This window comes from Dendrobates tinctorius, unplaced genomic scaffold (assembly GCF_039654945.1).
Source record: "Dendrobates tinctorius isolate UK_male_01 unplaced genomic scaffold, ASM3965494v1 ptg000258l, whole genome shotgun sequence".
NCBI classification, from domain to species: domain Eukaryota; kingdom Metazoa; phylum Chordata; class Amphibia; order Anura; family Dendrobatidae; genus Dendrobates; species Dendrobates tinctorius.
The window spans coordinates 4,554,397-4,576,796 of NW_027361925.1; the positions used below are offsets into that span (position 1 = coordinate 4,554,397).

The window sequence follows — 22,400 nt, forward strand, 5'->3', positions numbered from 1 at the left end:
TGGCGTTCCTTTCCTCACACCATTTAGCCACCTCCATAACTCTGCATTATGGAGTTATAAATTACATACGGTAGGCATATTTGGTCTCTATGTGCAGATAAAATCCAGTGAAACCCAGTGGCGGCACAACCAACCCATTCAGAGTTTTCAGCACAAAGTTTTGGGCCATCCACTATTCTGGACATCTTGTTCTCAGACATGGGAGAAGGGAGGCAACCCAGCCCAGGTGTGGCAGCAGAGGGTTGGAGGGAACACCCTAGGAGATATAAGGCAGACCCTCATTTTGGACTTAGTTTTCTACTGTCAGGAGTGTTAGGCGTCGGATTCCTGACACTGCACAGCAGGAATCCAGAGACAGACATCCGGCGGTCTCCCATTCTGCCCTGACCACTTGGGGACCTGCTCAGCAATCTCGGTGAGCCAGGCATCCTGCTCAGACTCGTTCTGTGAGCCTGGATGTTGCTGCCACCTCTGGTGCAGCAATGGTAGCGCAACCTGCTCTGCAGGGAACCGCTCCAGAGGCTAAGTCCTCATGCCGTGCTACTGGGCATGCCTGCAAGGTGACCTCTCAGTGGAGAGCAGGGGTCACATGTTCGGGTCCTGCGTCAGATCTGATTGGTCCTTCCCAGGGTACTGGAAGGTCCCGGAAGCGCATGGCTATAAAAAGCCCACATGGCGGCTCGGCCATGCGCTAGTGTAGACTAACATTTGATATGTGTGAAAGGTGATGGATGCTTGTGTCTGGTGACTGACTTATTTGAAACCCCTTCCCTCTGATATTACGAATGGTGACAGAGTGTTGGTTTAGTCAGCTCCAGGCTGTGGCAAGCTGTGCTCCACTGTGCTTACCGCACCTACACTAGCGTCCGTCGGTGTCCGGTCCTCCGGCACCATCACTTAGCGGCTACTAGTATCTCCGCGCTGCTGTAGCAGCATCTATTTGTGTTCGTGGCTGCGATGCCATATGCCGGCTGGACCTGTGTTGTGAACAGGCCCAGTGTTTATTATTTAGTTTACTCCAGGGTGTCTCTGTGTCTCTAACAGAGCCGCTCCTAGCTCCTCGGGTGACGCTAACCCGAGTGCAGTGCTCCGCCTACTAGCAAGTCTGCTACTGTCCAGCAGCGGTCTTCTCATCTACCGCACGGTGGACCCCGGGCAGCGAACGCACCTCCTATTATTAATATTTGATGCGCTCCGCCATCCCTAGCATTACACTAGCGCCAGGGTCTGGCTGGTAATGGCAGACGTGCAGCAGCTGCAGCACTACATCCGGCAGCTGGAGAGCAGATTGGCGGCTATTGATAGCGCCAACTCAGCTGCGAATGCTGTGCTAGCTGCTGCTCAGACAGTCACTGAGGCTGTCTCACGGGTGCCCACACTGTTGCCCACACCGACACTTTCTCGCCTCCCACTCCCCGACAAGTTTTCGGGTGACAGCGCCACCTGTAGGGGATTCGTCAGTCAGTGTTCAATTCTGCTCGAGTTACTGGCTGCACGGTTTCCTACAGAGCGGGCTAAGGTGGGGTTTATTGTGTCACTCTTGTCTGGCCGGGCATTACAGTGGGCTACGCCATTGTGGGAACGTGATGATCCCATCGTTCAGGGTGCTGCTCAATTCCTCGCGGCCCTGAAGCAGGTCTTTTTGGGACCACGGATCACGCATGACACCTCTCTCCAATTAATATCCCTAACACAGGGGTCAATCTCGGTTAGCCATTATGCCGTCCGGTTCCGGACATTGGCTTCCGAATTACAGTGGCCGGACAAAGCATTAGTCCTGGTGTTTTGGAGAGGGCTAGCTGAGCATGTCAAAGACGCGCTAGCTACCAGAGAGGTTCCCACAAGTCTGGAGGAATTGATTGCCGTCTCCACCCGCATTGATCTCCGGTTTACGGAGCGCAGGCTGGAACGTGCACAATCCAGACGTAGGGTTAATTTGGCTCCCACATTCACCGAGCCGCTAACATACCCCGCACAGGAGCTTTCACCCTCCGAACCTATGGAGGTGTCTCGCACCGGCTCCAAGCCACGTCCGATGCGAAGCTCTGTACGTTGCTATCAGTGCCGACAATTTGGTCACCCGGCTAGCACATGTCCTCTGCGAGCGAAAAAACGTCCATATCCAGTGGCCGTGGGTGGTGGTCAGTCCAATATGAAACCCTTCTTATCCAAACCGGTATTCCGGGGCATCTTAGACAGTGGGTCCTCCACCTGGGAGGCAGAGGTTATCATGGATTCCGGGGCCGAGGGGAACTGTATGTCCTCTACCTTCGCCCAGAAACACGCCATCCCCCTGGTATTACTACCACAGCCTCTGACCATCAGGGTGGTTAATGGAGCAGCATTACCCTCTCAGGTGACCCATCAGACAGCTCCACTCGGGCTCTCTATCTCACCCTCTCATCGTGAGATTCAGTCCCTGCTCATCTTGCCAGATGGCATCGATCAGGTGTTTCTCGGGGTTCCCTGGCTCCGTTGCCATTCCCCTCATATTGATTGGGCTACGGGGAATATACTGGGTTGGAGCAAGGACTGTGAGGGAAGGTGCCTGAGGGCCAGTGTTCAGGTGGCTTCCACTGAAGTGCCTGCGGATCTCTCCGCGCTCCCTAAGCCCTACCATCAGTACGCGGACGTCTTCTCTAAGAAGTCTGCGGAGACGCTCCCGCCGCACCTCCCCTACGATTGCCCGATTGATCTCCTGCCAGGCACAGAACCTCCTAGAGGCTGTGTGTATCCGTTATCACTCCCTGAGACAGAGGCGATGTCTCAATATATCTGGAAGAACCTGGCTAGAGGCTTTATTAGAAAATCGGTGTCACCGGCTGGCGCAGGGTTCTTCTTCGTACAGAAGAAGAGCGGGGAGTTACGACCCTGCATTGATTATAGAGGTCTCAATGCTATTACGGTCAAAAACAAATATCCTTTCCCACTGATCTCTGAACTGTTTGACAGGTTGCAAGGGGCCCGGATCTTTACCAAATTAGATCTGTGGGGGGCATACAACTTGATCCGCATTCGCGAAGGAGACGAGTGGAAGACAGCTTTTAACACCAGGGATGGCCATTACGAATATCTGGTCATGCCCTTTGGCCTTTGTAATGCGCCTGCTGTCTTCCAGGACTTCGTTAATGACGTCTTCCGCGACATGCTCTCCACCTTGGTGGTGGTCTATCTGGATGACATACTCATCTTCTCGCCAGATTTGACCACCCACCTGCAGGGTCTTCGACCATCTGCGGGTGAACTCCCTCTTTGCCAAGCTGGAAAAGTGCCAGTTTGAGCAGGAGTCCTTGCCGTTCCTGGGCTATATCATCTCGGCCCAGGGGTTGGCTATGGATCCTGCTAAACTGCAAGCGGTGATGGACTGGCAGGAATCCCATTCTCTCAAAGCGGTGCAGCGCTTTCTGGGGTTCGTGAATTACTACCGCCAGTTTATACTGCACGTTTCCACACTGGTGGCTCCTTTGGTTGCTCTCACTAAGAAAGGAGCTAACCCTAACGCGTGGTCTGAACAATTCTCCAAGGCCTTCACGTCCATAAAATCTCATTTTGCTGGCGCTCCTATCTTACATCGTCCCGATGTGAATAAGCCGTTTATTCTGGAGGAGGCATTCTGGAGGTAGATGCCTCCTCCATCGGTGCAGGAGCAGTCCTTTTCCAGAAGGATGCTCAAGGTCAGAAGCATCCCTGCTTCTTCTTCTCAAAGACCTTCTCACCGGTGGAGAAGAATTACTCTATCGGTGACAGGGAGCCGCTAGCCATGAAGTTGGCCTTTTCCGAGTGGAGACATCTCCTGGAGGGAGCCCAGTTTCCCTTCCAAGTATATACAGACCATAAAAACCTGGTCTACTTACAGACGGCCCAACACTTGAACTCTCGTCAGGCGAGGTGGTCGCTCTTCTTTTCCCGCTTCCGCTTCACCTTACATTATCTCTCAGGGGAGAAGAATGTCCGTGCGGATGCTCTCTCCCGCTCGGTAGTTTCTGCGGAAGAAGGGGAGGCTGAGCCTCGGCTAATTCTCCCGCCGGAGAGTTTTACTACCGTGGCTCCAGTTGCTCTCGAGTCCGTGCCACCGGGCAAGACCTTGGTGCCACCTCAGCTATGGCCAGAGGTTCTCACCTGGGTACACGCCTCTAGAGTGGGTGGTCACTTTGGCAATAAGCGGACCACAGAGCTCCTGGCTAGGACATACTGGTGGCCGCATATGGCTCGAGATGTCAAGGAATATGTGCAGGCATGCGTCTCGTGTGCACGGAATAGACCCTCTAGACAGAGGCCGGCGGGGCTATTATATCCTCTGCCAGTGGCGGATAGACCTTGGGAGATGGTTGGCATGGACTTCGTGGTTGGTTTGCCCAAGTCCGGTGGCAGTACAGTCATCTGGGTGGTCACCGATCATTTTTCTAAAATGGTGCATTTGGTGCCACTCGCACGCTTGCCTTCTGCTCGTGGTCTTGCCACACTGTTCATAAAGCATGTATTCCTCCTAAATGGCATGCCGGACAAAATTGTTAGTGATCAAGGTCCCCAGTTCGCGTCTCGGTTCTGGAGGGAGCTCTGCAGTCTACTCAGCATCGAGCTCAATCGTCCTCTGCCTACCATCCCGAGATGAACGGTTTGGTTGAAAGAGCCAATCAAACCTTGGTCACGTACCTACTGCATTTTGTCTCGGCCAGGCAAGATGACTGGGCATCCTTGCTACCATGGGCTGAATTTGCCCTAAACAATGCAGTGGCTGATTCCACTGGTCAGACGCCCTTTCTCCTAAACTACGGCCAACATCCACGCGTCCCTGTCCCAATGCCAGTGTCTTCCGCTGACTCCAGGGTGGCAGACTGGGCAGTGGAGGCCCATGATATTTGGGATCGCATTCAGGATGCTATCCGTGTCTCTAAAGAAAGGATGAGGGCGTCCGCCGACACGCATCGGCGACCCGCTCCAAGCTTCTCCTCTGGCGACATGATGTGGCTCTCTACCTGAAACATCAAACTGCGGGTCGAGTCCCCCAAGTTCGCGTCGTGATACATAGGACCTTTCAAGGTCCTCGAGCGAATTAGCTCGGTGGTCTACCGCCTGGCTCTTTCTCCACATTTAGCCATTTCGGACGTGTTCCATGTGTCCCTCCTCAAACCAGTTCACATGGCCCGGTTTTCTGAGTCATCTCCCGGGTCGTCAGACTTGTCGTCTGACGAGTTTGAGGTTAACGCCATCGTGGGGCGCAGGATTGTACGTGGCAAAAAATTTAATTTAGTGGATTGGAAGGGTCATGGATCGGAGGCTCGGACTTGGGAGCCGGTGGAGAATATCCATGCTCCACTCCTCATTGCGGCCTTTGAGCGCAGCGAGGCTCAGAGGGGGGCCTTAGGAGGGAGGGTAATGTTAGGCGTCAGATTCCTGACACTGCACAGCAGGAATCCAGAGCCAGACATCCAGTGGTCTCCCATTCCGCCCCGACTGCTCGGCGAGCCAGGCGTCCTGCTCAGACTCATTCTGTGAGCCTGGATGTTGCTACCACCTCTGGTGCAGCAATGGTAGCGCAACCTGCTCTGCAGGGAACCGCTCCAGAGGCTAAGTTCTCATGCCGTGCTCATGCCCGCAAGGTGACCTCTCAGTGGAGAGCAGGGGTCACATGTTCGGGTCCTGCGTCAGATCTGATTGGTCCTTCCCAGGGTACTGGAAGGTCCCGGAAGCACATGGCTATAAAAAGCCTGCATGGCGGCTCGGCCATGCGCTAGTGTAGACTAACATTTGCTATGTGTGAAAGGTGATGGATGCATGTGTCTGGTGACTGACGTATTTGAAACCCCTTCCCTCTGATATTACGAATGGTGACAGAGTGTTGGTTTAGTCAGCTCCAGGTTGTGGCAAGCTACGCGCCACTGTGCTTACCGCACCTACACTAGCATCCGTTGGTGTCCGGTCCTCCGGCACCGTCGCTTAGCGGCTACTAGTATCGCCGCGCTGCTGTAGCAGCATCTATTGTTGTAGCAGCATCTATTGCGACGCCATATGCCGGCTGGACCTGTGTGGTGAACAGGCCCAGTGTTTATTATTTAGTTTACTCCAGGGCGTCTCTGTGTCTCTAACAGAGCCGCTTCTAGCTCCTCGGGTGATGCTAACCCGAGTGCAGTGCTCCGCCTACTAGCAAGTCTGCTATTGTCCAGCAGCGGTCTTCTCATCTACCGCACGGTGGACCCCGGGCAGCGAACGCACCTCCTATTATTAATATTTGGTGCGTTCCGCCATTCCTAACAAGGAGGACTCATTAGCTGATGTGGCCAAGGGAACCACGTAACTAAGAATTGAACCTGTGATCCCTCAGCACCTCCCTATTGTCACATGCTACATAACACAGTAATTGCAACCTATCTGTACCATATCCTTGTATTACACTTGTGACTGTATACCTGTATATTGTTCTTGTTATTATATAGCTGTATATTTCTAGTGTGCCTTTTCGGTGATTAAATATAATATTAATCATGGGCTGCTCTTTTATCTCGATTCAAGAATCCCCACGTCCGCATGCTCGGTTGGTCAATTGTACGCTACCCGGGTTGGTTTCTGACCCGATATAAGCCTGTTGTCGGACGAGGCTTATGTTGAACGAGGAACTGGTGGAAGAGTACCGTATTGTTTTAGTGAGGAACTCTGGCAGTGACAGCCGTGAGGTTTAAATATATATCCCAGCCTGGACTGGTGATATATATCCCTCCTCACTGGGTGCGCCTCACTAACTCGTACCTATAAAGGAAGCCTTTCTGGTGCAGTTCCCTGAATGACCTGGAGCAAGTGGTGGTGCCAGAGAGCCGATCCATGTGGGTCCTTCTCTCACCCCCCCCGTGGTGAGTGAAGTCGACGCCCCCCTTCCCCTGTGAGCGGCTATCAAAGGCCTCCGATAAAGACTTGCTTTTCTGGAGATTTCTCGGTCCTGGACATATGGCCTCACATTGCCCCTTGTCCTCCAAAGACATAGACTGTAGTCTAGGGAGGCGCTACTCCTACTATGCCTACCCCACCTGTAATGTGGACTATCAGCCCGGTGAGGGGCCGCAGGCATGTCCCGAGTCAATAAATGGGGTGCTGGTGACAGGACTCTTAGACTCAGGGAGTTTGGTGACCCTGGTAAGGGCCACACTTCCCCATCAGTTGATCATGGAGAAACACGTGGGTTGTACGCTGTATCCATGGGGATGCAAAGGACTATCCTGTTGCCAGAGTGTCGGTTAAAACAAGCCAGGGTACGGAGTCCCATGAGGTCGGGGTGATCGAAGGTTTGCTGCACCCCGTGATAATCGGAAGGGACTCCAGCCTTTTCTGCGACTTGTGGGGAAAGGTGGAGGTATCAATGGACACAGACAGAAGCCAGCCCCATCCTGTCGTAACCCCATCACTGTTAGAGATGGGTGAGTTCCTCTTGTGTGTCCTGGCTGGGGACGAGGACAATAAGGACACCAGTGAGACTGAAATTCCTGAACTGGGGGTTTCTGGTGGGAATTTTGGGCCTGGCCTATACAGAGAGGGCTCTGCAGCTGCTACCTGACAAACACAGCTCTGCTACATGCCTATCCCATTATAGAGAGGGCTCTGCAGCTGCTACCTGACACTCACAACTCTGCTAGATGCCTGGCCTATACAGAGACGGCTCGGCAGCTGCTACCTGACACAGCGCTGCTACATGCTTGGCCTATACAGAGGAGAGGGCTCTGCAGCTGCTACCTGACACACACAGCACTGCTACATGCTTGGCCTATACAGAGGAGAGGGCTCTGCAGCTGCTACCTGACACACACAGCTCTGCTACATGCCTGGCCTATACAGAGGAGAGGGCTCTACAGCTGCTATCTGACACACACACAGCTCTGCTACATGCCTGGCCTATACAGAGGAGAGGGCTCTGTAGCTGCTACCTGACACTCAGCTTGTTGCTGCATTCATTTCTGTGGCTCATTCCCGTGAAGGGGCTATGCTGGACTCCATGCACCTGACACAGAATGTCTCTCCACTCCACCTGCAGCTCAGCCGACCATTGTCCCACTCATATCCTTTTAGTCAGCAGTATAAACCGTGCTGCACAGTACCAACATGTTGACCGTCTCCACCTGCAGCTCAGCCGTTGTCCTATCCATTTAGCCAGCACAGACTGTGCTGCACAGCGGCAGCATGCTGACTGTCTCTACCAGCAGCTCAGCCATTGTCCTATCCTTTTAGTCAGCACAGAGTGTGCTGCACAGTGCCAGCATGCTAACTGTCTCCACCTGCAGCTCAACCATTGTCCTATCCTTTTAGCCAGCACAGACGCTGCTGCACAGTACCAGCATGTTGACTGTCTCCACCTGCATCTCAGCCGTTATTCCAAGAAAGGGCGGTGGGATTTTGGAAGGTTTGCGTGGTGGAGGAGGAGCTAGGGTGGAGGCGGAACTGGGGGTGGAGCTTGGGCGGAGTCTCAAGGGGTGCCCCATAAATTTTGCCAGTATTTGGCCCCAAAATTCCTAGTGGCAGCCCTTGGTTCACTTTAAACTAGTGGAAGCCAATGGGGATGAAAAACTCATAACTTAAGAATGACTAAGAGTGAGCACATATATAAAAAGAAAATGTGCTCATGATAATCTTTGACTGTACTTACTGTTTACACACATGGCAACACACCAACGTCCACGGGCTTTCTTTTGGTTACAAGCCCAATTGGTATAATTCAGGTTACTTCCATCAACAGTGTGGTATGGGCGACACTAGAAATTAAGCAATCATTGATTATCTCCTTGTATTGTATTTGGAGATGACTAAGAATCATCTAGGCCCTGAGGTAGTAAGGGCCATGGGGAAAGAAAGAAAGAAAAAAAGAAAGAAAGAAATCTTGCATTTCTCACACTGGTCACTGGAACTTTTTAGTCTTTAACTTACTATTGTTTCAGGAAATAACACGTACATAGCCACAATAGTTGCATCCAGCCTCTACAAAATGTCATTGAGAATGGAGGAGGAGCAGAACATAAAAAATAGGAGACCCCTAATGCTATTGACAATGCCCAACTGCTTGATCCGTCAGTGTAACCTAAAATGTTCTTCTGTCTGTCATGCAAAAGGCCAGCATAGCACTAAAGACATCCCATTGAGATGGTGTAGGTCCCATAAGAAGGATGTCTGGGTCAAGGCTAACTCCATTACTCTCAATTCTTTAATAGCAATGGGGCAAGGAAGGGGTAGCAAGTGTCAGACAGAATTGTTCTAGGAGGGGTGTGATGGCATTACCAAGCCTTAGTAGGGTGTCCCACATTAATTGTTTCAATGGAGTCTCATGGAAATTACGGTATAACATTCATTAGGAAATACCATAAATATAGAAAATGATGTTGCACTTACCAATTTATTTTTCCAAACACCAATCCAAACATAGCCGGAATTTCTAACATTTTTTTTAAGGAAACATTGTAGCTGACTATTTGCTGTAGAGCAATGAAGGGAGCTCAAGTTTCCTGTACGACAACGACAGATTTTCTATGAAAGAGAAATATAAAAAATTAAAATTATCAATATAGATATTTCCTTTATCTTAATAGAGTTTATTATATGGGCTAAATAATATTACATTTTGAAAGGTCAGACTTTAATGGACGCAACAATACTAAATAAATATACTGTTTTTAAAAATATTTTTTTATTTATTTTTGCAACGGAAAAAGGGGGTGAGTTAAACATCTATTTTTCTTTAGTTTATTTCCTTTATTTTTTTCTATTTTTTTCATGCTTTTTTTAGCTCCCTTATGTGAATTAACTCTCCCTGTACGATACCCTGCAATACTGCAGTAGTGTAGTACATGTTCAAATGACCTATCTCCTCTGAATAACAGTAACATGCTTGGCTTCATAGATGTGTAAACACATTGTACCACAGCGGACCATGAATGAGTATACCTCCCTAGATCAAAGCACTTAAAGAGTATAAGTCTAGGGTTGTCCTTTTTATTTTCAGAATGGAGTGGGCAGCGTCAGATTGGGGATTTCTATAAAAATCACCTATTAATAAAAGTGTCCCGAAGTGTCAATAATGCCACCTAAAAAAAGACTTTCTAGTAAAAGTCAGGTACAAAATTCTAGGTGGTGGGGTCTTGGCATGGACATCATAAAGCTCCACAGACCACCTCACTCTGAAAGCGCATGTTATTGCAAGATCTCACTCTTGACATGAACCCAACAATGCCAAATCCTTTACTAAGCAGTTACCAAACAGTAACCTGTCTAATAATATCACTATTTGGTAACTACATAGTGAAGGATGCGGCAAGGGTTAGAGCAAAGAGTGAGATTTTGCAATAACAAGCAGGATCCCACACCTTTAAATGGAGGAAAGCCGCAGAGGATTTTGGGACCCCACTCTGCATACCTGATACCAGTAAGCCAGAATTTTGGACCCAACTTTTGCCATAATGTCAGGTCTTTTAGGGGACATTAGAGACATTTCTGCCCAATTTTGCCAATAGCTGATGTTTAAAGAAATGACCAGTCTGCTGTTGCCCCCTCTTTTCTTAAATAAAAGAGACTGGTGATAGGCAATCTTTCAATGCTGTTATCAGTGATTTACTATTTAAGCAGCAGCGATCTATGCATGTGTGTAAGGGGTACGGGGGCTAGTTTAATGCCTTGTACTTCTTGCATATGTTTCTGGTAACAGTGGTGTATTTCATATGTCGTGTAATGTATGTAATTACACTACCGTTCCAAATTTTGGGGTCACCCAGACAATTTTGTGTTTTCCATGAAAACTCATAATTTTATTAAGCAAATGACTTGCCAAATGAATTTAAAATCTAGTCCAGACATTGACACGGTGCGGAAAAAAGATTTTTAGTTGAAATAATAATTTTCTCCTTCAAACTTTGCTTTCGTCAATGAATGCTCCCTTTGCAGCAATTAAAGCATTGCAGACCATTGGCATTCTAGCAGTTAATTTGCTGAGGTAATCTGGATAAATTTCACCCCAAGCTTCCATAAGCCCCTCCCACAAAGTTGGTTTGGCTTGATGGGCACTTTTTGCATACCATACGGTCAAGTTGCTCCCACAACAGCTGAATGGGGTTGAGATCTGGTGACTGTGCTGGTCACTCCATTACAGATAGAATACCAGCTGCCTGCTTCTTCCCTAAATAGTTCATGCATAATTTGGAGGTGTGCTTTCTGTCATTGTCCTGTTGTAGGATGAAACTGGCTCCAATCAAGTGCTGTCCACAGAGTATGGCATGGCATTGCATAATGGAGTGATAGCCTTCCTTATTCAAAATCCCTTTTTGCCTTGTATAAATCTCCAACTTTACCAACACCAAAGCAACCCCAGACCATCACATTACCTCCACCATGCTTGACAGATGGTGTCAGGCACTCTTCCAGCATCTTTTCAGTGGTTCTGCATCTCACAAATGTTCTTCTGTGTGATCCAAACACCTCAAACTTGGATTCGTCTGTCCATAACACTTTTTTCCATTCTTCCTCTGTCCAATGTCTGTGTTCTTTTGCCAATATTAATCTTTTCCTTTTATTAGCAAGCCTTAAGGGGGTTTTACACATAACGATATCGCTAACAATATCGCTAAAGCATCATCGATTTAGTGACGCAGCAGCGATATCGCTATGTGTGATACTTACCTCTGACCGGCTCCCCCGTTGGCTATCGCTGATCGCGCGAGATCGCGCAGCTCCATTTCTCGTCATCTGCTTCCTGCTGGCGCCGACGAGCGATGCGTGGACGCGGGCGGGAGGACGTCAGGATCGCTGCGTGTGAAAGGTAAGTAACGACCGCTAGATTGCTGCTGCATTGCTGTGAGATCTTCAGGTGTGAAAGCTCACTAGCGATCATTTAGCGATGCACCAGCGATCCTGACCGGGTCATATCGTTGGTCGGGATCGTTGGTGCATCGCTAAATGTAAAGGGGCCTTTAGATATGGCTTTTTCTTTGCCACTCTGCCCTGAAGGCCAGCATCCCGGAGTCGCCTCTGCACTGTAGATGTTGACACTGGTATTTTGTGTGTACTATTTAATGAAGCTGCCAGTTGAGCACCTGTGAGGCGTCGAATTCTCAAACTAAAGACTCTAATGTACTTGTCTTGTTGCTAAGTTGTGCAACGAGGCCTTCCACTTCTCTTTCTACTCTGGTTGGTACACATCATTGTAGGAAATATTCAGTTTCTTGGCAATTTCTCGCATGGAATAGCCTTCATTTCTTTTACAAAATTTTTATTAGAGTTTTACATAACAATAGGGAGAGGGGAAGGGGAAAGGATCGGGAGGGGAAAAGACAATAAGGGAAAGAAGGGACCAAGTGGACCTTGTGCCCCGATTAACAAGAAAATAACATGTAAACTTGTACAAACATTTCGCTTATGAAGTAGCTACATAGGCACTTATAACAAATAGTATCAATTAACCTGGAAGTGACACAATAATGTAGTCTGTCTAGATAAACTTCTAGGGAAATAAAGGTATCCAACTGGACCATTTTTTTGTGAATTTGTCGAGGTTGTCATGTACCATTGCTATTTTTTGTTCGAAGGCTTTATGAAGGGTCATTCTGTCAATAATGTCTTGAATAGTGGGAGGGTCTGGTCTCTTCCAATGAAATGCGATTACGTTCTTTGTAACTAATAAAATGTGTATCACTAAAGGAGTGGAGGAATGTTCAATGCAATTTGAGTTTAATGATAGGAGAGCTAGTTGTGGATACAAAGTAATGGGTTTACGAAGTAGTGAGTTAATTAAAGATGATATATCTTTCCACAGAGGTTTAATTAGGGGACAGTGCCAAAATATATGAAGTAAACTACCGTACTGGCCGCAACCTCTCCAACAGGATGAAGAGTGTTCCGGGTTAATTTTAGAAAGTCGGGCTGGAGTATAATACCAGCGAGTTAGTACTTTGTAGTGGGCTTCGTGAAGTGACATAGAGATAGAAGCAGCGTATGAAATAGAGCAGGCTTGCTCCCATTCTTCCTGGCTTGGGGTTACGTATAATTCTTGTTTCCACTTTAGTAAGTTGTGGGTCTTGATAAGAGTATGACTTTTATTAAGCCACATATAAATATAGGGGGTGCTCCAAAAAATGTTATGGCTTATGTTGGTGATGAGGTTGGCAGCTGGTTCCGATAAGCTTGATTTAGTAGCAAGGAATTTCTCGATTAAATCTTTCAATACGATGTATTGGCAGAATGAAGAGGAGGAGACCTTGAATTTTTCTTTGATTTGAGAGAAGGGGACGGTAGTAGAGTCATTGTAAAGGTCCTTAAGTTTTTTAACCCCATGTTCCTCCCAAATGGGATCGATAACTGTGTTGTTTAAGGAAGAGATTAAATGGAGTGGAAGGTTTTTAAGGAAAGTTAATTTGTTTATACCCCTTTTTTGCTTGGAGAATGTTTTCCAGGCATCCAGCGTGGCACAAAATATGGGGTGGGAGGGAGAAGAAAATTTTTTAAGAAGAATGGAGTCAAGAAGTAAACGATACGGTGGGATATTGTTATTAAGGTGACATTCCAGTTCACACCTGGCAGGGGGGTCTGGAAGACGCCACCAAAGAAGGCTTTGCTTTATAAGGAAGGACATGTAGTATGCTAAGATGTTCGGTAGACCGGCCCCACCGAATCTTTTGCTGTTATAGAGAATATTAGAGGCGATCCTCGCCTTTATGTTACCCTAAATGAAGTTGTTAGCACGGTTTTGTAGATTCGTTAGATAAGGGACAAAGCTTGGTAATGGTAATGACCTAAACACGTATAAAATTTTAGGAAGAATATAGGATTTAAAAGAATGATCCTACCCCACCAGGAAAGACCTTTGTCTCCAAATGAGGACATATGATTGGCAATAGATTTGTTAAGGGGGGTTAAGTTTAGTGAGATCAGAGACGAGATAGAACTGGAAAATTTCAGGCCTAGATAGGTGATGTGGTTGTATGACCAACTCCAAGGAGTAGACTGTTTAATATCTTCAATGAGAGATGGATGTAGGTTTAGAGGCAGAATTGTCGATTTAGAGTTATTTATCTTGAAGAAAGATACTTTAGAAAATTGTAAGAATAAAGTTTGGAGTTTCATGATTGAAGCACAAGGATTGAGGACTGTTAAAATAATATCATCTGCAAAGAGGCTGATTTTGTAATCCCTAGTGCCTACTGGGAAACCATAGATGTCTGGGTCATCCCTAACGAGTTGGGCTAGCCTTCATTTCTAAGAACAAGAATAGACTGTCGAGTTTCACATGAAAGTTCTTTTTTTCTGGCCATTTTGAGAGTTTAATGGAACCAACAAATGTAATGCTCCAGATTCTCAACTAGCTCAAAGTGCGATTGGCACTTTTATAGTAAATGGGGATTTGTGTAACCAGAGATAATGACATTAGGGTATGTTAATGAGTATGCTGTTGTGGCTCAGTTTAATGGGATTCCTTTATATTATTCTCTGATAGTGCACTTATTCCCCTATTGTAATTAATCCAATTGGTGTGCTTATAAGATTGTGTCTATGTATTTTTTATGCCACTGGGCTATACCATTATAATGTAAAGATAATACTTTAATATTATAAATAATTCCTATGATCTGTATTTGATGCTGCCCCCTAGGGGTATATGTTTGTTTTGTAAGAAATTACAGTAGCTATTTTTATACATTTTTTTAATAGTCTAATAAATAATATTGGTTGTCAACATTTATGGTTCTCTTCTCTTGGTGTCAGTTGAAATCCTGCCTCCATTGGTTTTTGCATATTTGTATGGAAGTGCCATTTTCATTATTGGTGGACATATAGTGGATTAATTCTGACACACTAAGCAAACACAAAGTATCATAAGAACACTGGAGTGATGGTTGTTGGAAATGGGCCTCTATACACCTATGAACATATTGCATTACAAACCAGACGTTTGCAGCTAGAATAGTCATTTAACACATTTACAATGTATAGAGTGTGTTTCTAAATCATTTAATGTTAGCTTCATTAGAAAAAACTGTGCTTTTCTTTCAAAAATAAGGAGATTTCTAAGTAACCCTAAACTTTTACACAGTTTATATATATATTGTATTGCATTGTACTTGTTTATGTGTTGTAAAGATATAGGGATATTGTAGGACTTCGACCAGTAGGGGAGCACAGTAGAATAGAATAGTATAGAATAGGGATTAGTTAGACTGGTTAGGAGGGGTTAGGAAGAGTAGGAAGAGTAGTTGGGGGAGCTTCCTGGAGTTAGTCAGTGTGAGCCGGGAGCAAGGACAGGACAGTCGTGTCTAGGGGGAACGTTCAAGTAGAGGAGCCCAGCGGTCCAGAGTCTAAGAGCTGACAGTCACACGTGGTGGAGGAATATCAGGGCAGCATAAGAATGGTAGCAGCTAACTTTGTGGGAACAACCCTAAACATTCGAGTCATACGGCCTAGTAAGGAATGTGAGAGCAATTCTTCAACTTCACCTTTGGAGAGGGAAGCTGGCAGGGAACTCATGAAGTGGGTTAATCTGACCAGTCAGGAATCTGCAGTTCCGGTGGATCCGGTGGATATTCCTGGAGGAGTGAGGGACAGTACAGGGAAGGGAATGGTGATATTCTGTGAAGAATCTTGTGTGTTGTGAACACTTTTGACCTGGCTTCTGAGTTTGGGCTCCCTCTGGTGTTTGCTGCTGGTAATGGAGCTGGTCTGGCTGACAGAAATCAATCACCTGAGGAGGATGATTGGAGGTCAGGTGTTACAGACTGGAGAGATTAAGTGAGCAACCTTCCCTCAGCTGTTGCCGGTGATTTGGTTTTATTCCTGAGCATTTTGGAAGTCTGCTTGCCTCCTGCTTTGTCCTGCATCTTTCAGATAAGTTATTTGTCTACTTGAATCTTTTTGCATTTGATCCATTTTTTGCTTTCCTCTGATTTCTGCTTTGCTGGTGTGAGTTCAGCCTTGTCCCCTGCTGGGACCTGTGCTGGACTCTGTTCCATATGCCACAGCTCATGTCAGTCTTTTCAGTATTTCTAATCCCCTGTTATATCAGTATCTTTTGTTTTGCGTCCAGTTCACACCAGACTTCTGATTTAGTGGGGGAGAGGTCGTGTGGCTTCAGTATTTTTGCATATCAGACGTGTTGGATTTTTTTCTTAGGGTTTTTTTGCGTGATTGCAGACAGTATCCTTTCCTGTCCTGTTCTATCTAGACAGTTTGGGTCCCATCATTTGCTTACTCTATTTTCTGCCTGTGTTTTGTGCCTCATCTTGTCTCACCGGCAATATATGTTCGGGGGCTATCTATTCCTTTGGGGTTCTACTCCGGGACAGTTTAGCTTTCGCTTTTCTCTCTTTAGGCTTAGTTAGTTCTTTGGCTGTGCCGAGGCGTCTAGAGCATCATAGGTATGTCCCACGGCTAATTCTAGTTGTGTTGTCAGTTTAGGGGTCTGCAATCCGCTAAGTTACCAACCTCTCTGGTTATCTGGTTGCCTAGTCTATTCCCCTGCTATCCTCCTCGGTTACCTAATCATAACAGAATTGTCATGATACCAGTGCTGGGTGACCGGCACTGCTGGGGTTAATGTTCTGACCTCAGTGCAGACTCTCACCTGCATGCCTGGGACCTATTATGGTGGCCTCTCATTGGTTCTTGGGAGGCTTCTTATAGCCTCAGGAAGCTCCCATCCCCCGTCAGTTATACTTTCCCCCTTGGCATTGTGTGGTGACCCCTGAGTGTGTTAGTGCTGTGTTCTGGTTGCTTGATTCTCTGTGTACGACTCAGTCTGTTCTCTGGATTATGCTTTGGATTCTGCCTGGTACCTTCTACGTCTGTTTGGTTTTGATCTCTGCTTGGCCCTGACTATCCCTTCTGTCTCATCCCTGGTACTTTACTGATATCTTGTGTATGACCTTTGGCTTTGTCTGACCTCCCATCTGTTTATCCCTCCTGTGCCTCGCTTGCCTGTACTGTGCATGACCCCCGCTTTGCCCGACTTTGAATTTTCTACCTTCTTTGAAAGCAGGACACTAAGCCCCGCCCCCTTGCAGTCACATGACCATTCACATGACCGTAGGTCCTGTGCCGCCTTGCTAAACTTCTACATTCAGGTCCTGTGCATCTTTATTTTCCAGCTGTTCTTGTCCCCAGGGGTCCCTATGGTGCGGGTGAGTCCCTGCTTAGCGGAGGCTATACGCCGGCGCTGTCAGGACCCTGACATTATAACTGACCATTAAGTTTTTGGGGGTTTTTTTATGCAGAGTGTTATGGATCCCATACAGTCTCTGGCTGACCAGATGAAAAGTCTGAGTCAGATGTTTCAGGGTTTATCTCTGGAGCAGCAAGCTCTGGCTCGTTCTCAGCAGAAGGTTTCTGAAACAGTGTGGGGAGCTCTAGCTGCTGGGTCTCTGGGACCTGGGGCGAGTGATGTTGCCTTGGTGTCCCCAGAACCACCTGTTAAACTGCCTGACTTTTTTTCTGGAAACAAAAAGGAGTTCAGGGTCTTCATGGAGGGGTGCAAACTTTTTTTTAGTTTGAGACCACGTTGCTCTGGGGACGAAAGTCAGAAGGTTGGGGTCATTATGTCTCTGTTAAGAGGGTCCCCACAAGCCTGGGCTTTCTCCCTTCCTCCCACTGCCCCTGAGAGAGTGTCTGTGAATGCATTCTTTGAGGCCCTCGGGCACATTTATGATGAGCCTGACCGAGTGCGATTGGCAGAGGACATGGTGATGAGTGTCTGTCAGGGGAAACACTCAGCTGAGTGGTTTTGCACTGAATTCCGCCGCTGGGCCGCAGAGGTCTCTTGGAACGACGCCGCACTCCGAGGACTCTTTCGCAGTGGCTTGTCCGAGCGGCTGCAGGATGCCTTGGCGTTACATCCCCCACCTAACTCTCTCGAGGACGCCATGACCCAGGCCGTCCGGTTGGACCGCAGGCTGCAGGCCAGAGGGGTGATGCAGGTGGAAACTCCATTGTTCCCCAGTGGAAAAGAGACTGCCCCTGAGCTCATGGATGTAGGCACCCTCTCCCTGAAGGATACGGAGAGGAAACGCCGGAAGGACAAGCAGTTATGCTTTTACTGCGGTAAAACGGGACATTGGAAAAGGGAGTGTCCTGATTGCCCGTCTTCAACCCGGTCGGCGGGAAATGACTAGGTCTGGGTAGTCAACGGGGAGACTACTCAGACCCTCAGGTACCCTTTTCCTCGTTTACAAAAGTGTTACTGCATGTGGAACTGTTTGTGGACGGTAGTTCTTTTTCCTCTACAGCCTTTGTGGACTGCGGATCATCGATTAACCTCATTGACTCCCAATTGGTCACACACTGTAAGATAGGGACAGTTAGGCTCAAGGTTCCGATCAAGGTGATGGCCATTGACTCCTCTCCCCTCACTAAGGAGGGAATTCTCTTTTTGTCTGACTTGTTTTCGCTCAGAGTGGGCGCTACTCATGTGGAAAACCTAAGTTGTTTTGTTCTGGACAATCTACCTGCAGGGTTGGTGTTGGGCATGCCCTGGTTACAATGTCATAACCCAGTTATTAACTGGAAAACGGGGAAGATTGTCCAATGGGGGTTTAATGATTTTAAGTTATGTGATAAATCCGCACTGCTGGTTGAACCTGTTAAATCTGTGTCTGTATCATCTGTCGAGCTGGAAGGTATTCCGGATTGCCTGAAGGACTTCGAAGATGTATTCTCCGAAAGCAAGGCCAAGACGTTACCGCCACATAGACCCTTTGACTGCGCTATTGAGCTGGTCCCGGGGGCTAAATTACCTAAAGCCCGTCTGTTTAATTTGTCCGGTCCTGAGCGCTTGGCTATGAAGGAGTACATTGCTGAAAGTCTGTGCAAAGGACACATACGTCCTTCAGTCTCACCTGTGGCAGCAGGTTTCTTTTTTGTAAAGAAAAAAGATGGCGGGTTACGTCCCTGTCTCGATTTTTGGGAGCTTAATCAGATTACGGTACGGAATACGTACCCCCTTCCGTTGATTCCCGATTTGTGTAACTAACTATCAGGGGCAAAGTGGTTTTCTAAACTGGATCTTCGGGGGACATATAATTTGATAAGGGTCTGAGAGGAGGATGAATGGAAAACCACGTTCCTCACGACCGAGGGACTGTTTGAAAATTTAGTCATGCCGTTTGGTCTTACCAACGCCCCCGCCATATTTCAGAATTTCATCAACGTGGTATTCTCGGATCTCATTTGTTGTTTTGTCGTTATCTACTTAGATGATATTTTGATATACTCCTCCGACAAGCATTCTCATTTGGAACATGTACGAACTGTTCTCCAAAGACTGAGAGAAAATCATCTGTATGCCAAATTGGAGAAATGTGTATTCTGTGTGCAAGAATTGTCTTTTTTGGGATTAATTGTATCCGGTGAGGGTTTTCGCATGGACCCCAAGAAGGTGCAGGCCATTGCGGATTGGGTGCAACCCCGAGATCTTAAGGGTCTTCAGCGCTTCGCCAATTATTACCGCAAATTTATCCGGGGGGTTTTCGCAAGTGGTCAAACCTCTCACGGATCTAACATGCAAAAGTGCGGATGTGAGAAATTGGTCCTCACTCCCAAAAGAGGCCTTTGCGATGCTGAAAAAGTGTTTTATGTCTGCTCCTGTCTTGGTACAGCCAGATCATTCCAAACCATTTGTGGTGGAGGTGGATGCCTCTGAGGTGGGGGTGGGGGCTGTGTTATCCCAAGGGCCTGCCACTCTAACCAATCTCATGCCATGTGCTTTCTTTTCCAGGAAGTTCTCTGCTGCTGAAAGAAATTATGATGTAGGCAATAGAGAGCTTCTTGCGGTCAAGTTGGCGTTTGAGGAATGGAGGCACTTTTTGGAGTGGGCCAGTCACCTGGTTACTGTGATCACTGATCACAAAAATTTGTCATACATTGAGTCTGCTAAAAGATTAACGCCCAGACAGGCCCGTTGGTCACTTTTTTTTCTCGTTTCCAGTTTACTATTACATTCCGTCCAGGGTCAAAGAATGTCAAGGCTGACGCCTTATCTCGTAGTTTTCACCGTGTCTGTCCCTGAGCCACCGTCCTCCATCCTGCACCCTGGGGTTGTGTTAGCAGGGATCTCGCCTGAATTGGAGCGGGAAATTGAGGGGGCCCAGTCGCTGGCTCCTGCGGCCAAGCCAGGGGGCAAGTTGTTTGTCCCAGAGCAACTTCGCCTTAAACTCTTGCAAGAGTTCCACGAATCCAAGATGTGTGCTCACCCTGGTATATCAGTCATGCGACTGGCATTGGCTAGGATCTTCTGGTGGCCTACTCTTGGTTCTGATATAAAGAAGTTCATTTCAGGTTGTGGGGTCTGCACTCGTTCTAAAAGCTCCCATAGTCGGCCGGCGGGGGAGCTGATGCCCTTGGAAGTTCCCGAAAGACCGTGGACCCATCTGTCCATGCATTATATTACCAATCTTACCTCTTCCAGGGGTAATACGGTGGTATGGGTAGTGGTGGACAGATTTTCAAAGCAGGCTCATTTTGTACCCCTGTCCGCATTACCTTCTGCTGAGACCTTATCCAGATTGTTTGCGCAGCATGTGGTCCGCTTGCATGGGGTACCCCTGAATGTGGTGTCTGATCGTGGTGTGCAGTTTGTGGCTAAGTTTTGGCGTGCTTTCTGCAAAAAATTAGGGATATCTCTGTCCTTTTCGTCTGCATACCATCCTGAGAGTAATGGTCAGACGGAACGCACTAATCAGTCTCTGGAATAGATCCTCAGATGTCTGACTTCTGCTAGACAGAATGACTGGTGTGATATACTGCCGTTGGCTGAATTTGCCTTCAATAGTCGGGTGAGTCAATCCACTGGTATGTCCCCTTTCTTGATCAACTATGGGTTCAGTCCTCATTTTGGTGAGTTTTCTCGTCTGGATACGGGGTGCCCCGGGGCTGAGGACTCTGTTCAGCGGTTAAAAGATATATGGGCAGAAGTCCAGCGGCGTATATCTAGGTCTCAAGGCAGGTATAAGTTTTTCACGGACAGGAAACGAACACCTGGTCCCATGTTTAAGGTTGAAGAGAAAGTTTGGCTCTCCACGCGAAACATTAAGTTAAAGATTCCATCAGCCAAGTTGGGCCCCAAATTCATTGGCCCGTGCAAGATTGTGGAAAAAATAAACCCAGTAGCGTACAGGCTGTGCCTTCCACCCTCTTTCAAGATCCCTAACGTCTTCCATAGATCTCTACTGAAACCGTTTGAAGCAGTCCGGGGAGAATCCGAGTCCGCTGCTCCTCCGGTTTCGGTTGAGGGACATGTGGAATATGAGATTGATCACATCGTAGATTCTAGGTTGGTACGGCGGTCAGTACAGTACCTAGTTCATTGGAAAGGGTATGGGCCGGAGGACAGGTCCTGGGTGCCGGCCCAGTTGATGCATGCGGATCGTCTGGTTCGGGCTTTCCATGCTAGATACCCGGGCAAGCCAGGGGGTCCAGAGGCCCCCCGTTGAGAGGGGGGTACTGTCATGATACCAGTGCTGGGTGACCGGCACTGCTGGGGTTAATGTTCTGACCTCAGTGCAGACTCTCACCTGCACACCTGGGACCTATTATGGTAGCCTCTCATTGGTTCTGGGGAGGCTTCTTATAGCCTTAGGAAGCTACCATCCCCCGTCAGTTATACTTTCGCCCTTGGCATTGTGTGGTGACCCCTGAGTGTGTTAGTGCTGTGTTCTGGTTGCTTGATTCTCTGTGTACGACTCGGTCTGTTCTCTGGATTATGCTTTGGATTCTGCCTGGTACCTTCTACGTCTGTTTGGTTTTGATCTCTGTTTGGCCCTGACTATCCCTTCTGTCTCATCCCTGGTACTTTACTGATATCTTGTGTATGACCATTGGCTTTGTCTGACCTCCCGTCTGTTTATCCCTCCTGTACCTTGCTTGCATGTACTGTGCATGACCCCCGCTTTGCCCGACTTTGAGTTTTCTACCTTCTTTGAAAGCAGGACGCTAAGCCCCGCCCCCTTGCAGTCACATGACCGTTCACATGACTGTAGGTCCTGTGCCGGCTTGCTAAACTTCTACATTCAGGTCCTGTGCATCTTTATTTTCTGGCTGTTCTTGTCCCCAGGGGTCCCTATGGTGCGGGTGAGTCCCTGCTTAGCGGAGGCTGTACGTCGGCGCTGTCAGGACCCTGACAAGAATCACCGGCCCGACTGTAGATTCTAGGGTACGTTAAAGAAGGAAAAAAAAAAAGGGGGTGTCAGAATTTTTTATATATTTTTTCCTCTTTTTTCTGGGGGCTGTGGCGCCCCTGAGGGTTCAGTCGCCACAGAGGTACTGCATCTCCTCCTGAGGTGTGGTGCCCCACTATCCAGGTAAGGTGGAGACACCTGACCACGCTCCAACACCTGCACACCACACCACAAAATAGTGTAGCAAAGCACCTTCGGTGGCTCCCTGCTTGGAGTGTAGCATAGCAC

General features: G+C 47.8%; 1 protein-coding gene across 1 annotated transcript in view; it reads right to left on the minus strand.

The window, feature by feature from the left end:
- The window catches only part of LOC141069331 (bone marrow proteoglycan-like), a 96,255-nt gene that overhangs the window by 17,694 nt on the left and 56,161 nt on the right, over positions 1-22,400 (minus strand). Inside the window, exons 3-4 of the mRNA XM_073558804.1 lie at positions 9,364-9,498; positions 8,627-8,732 (exon numbers count right to left, since the gene is read on the minus strand). Of these exons, the coding sequence (XP_073414905.1) occupies positions 8,627-8,732; positions 9,364-9,498 (241 nt within the window). The remainder of the gene's footprint in view (positions 1-8,626; positions 8,733-9,363; positions 9,499-22,400) is intronic.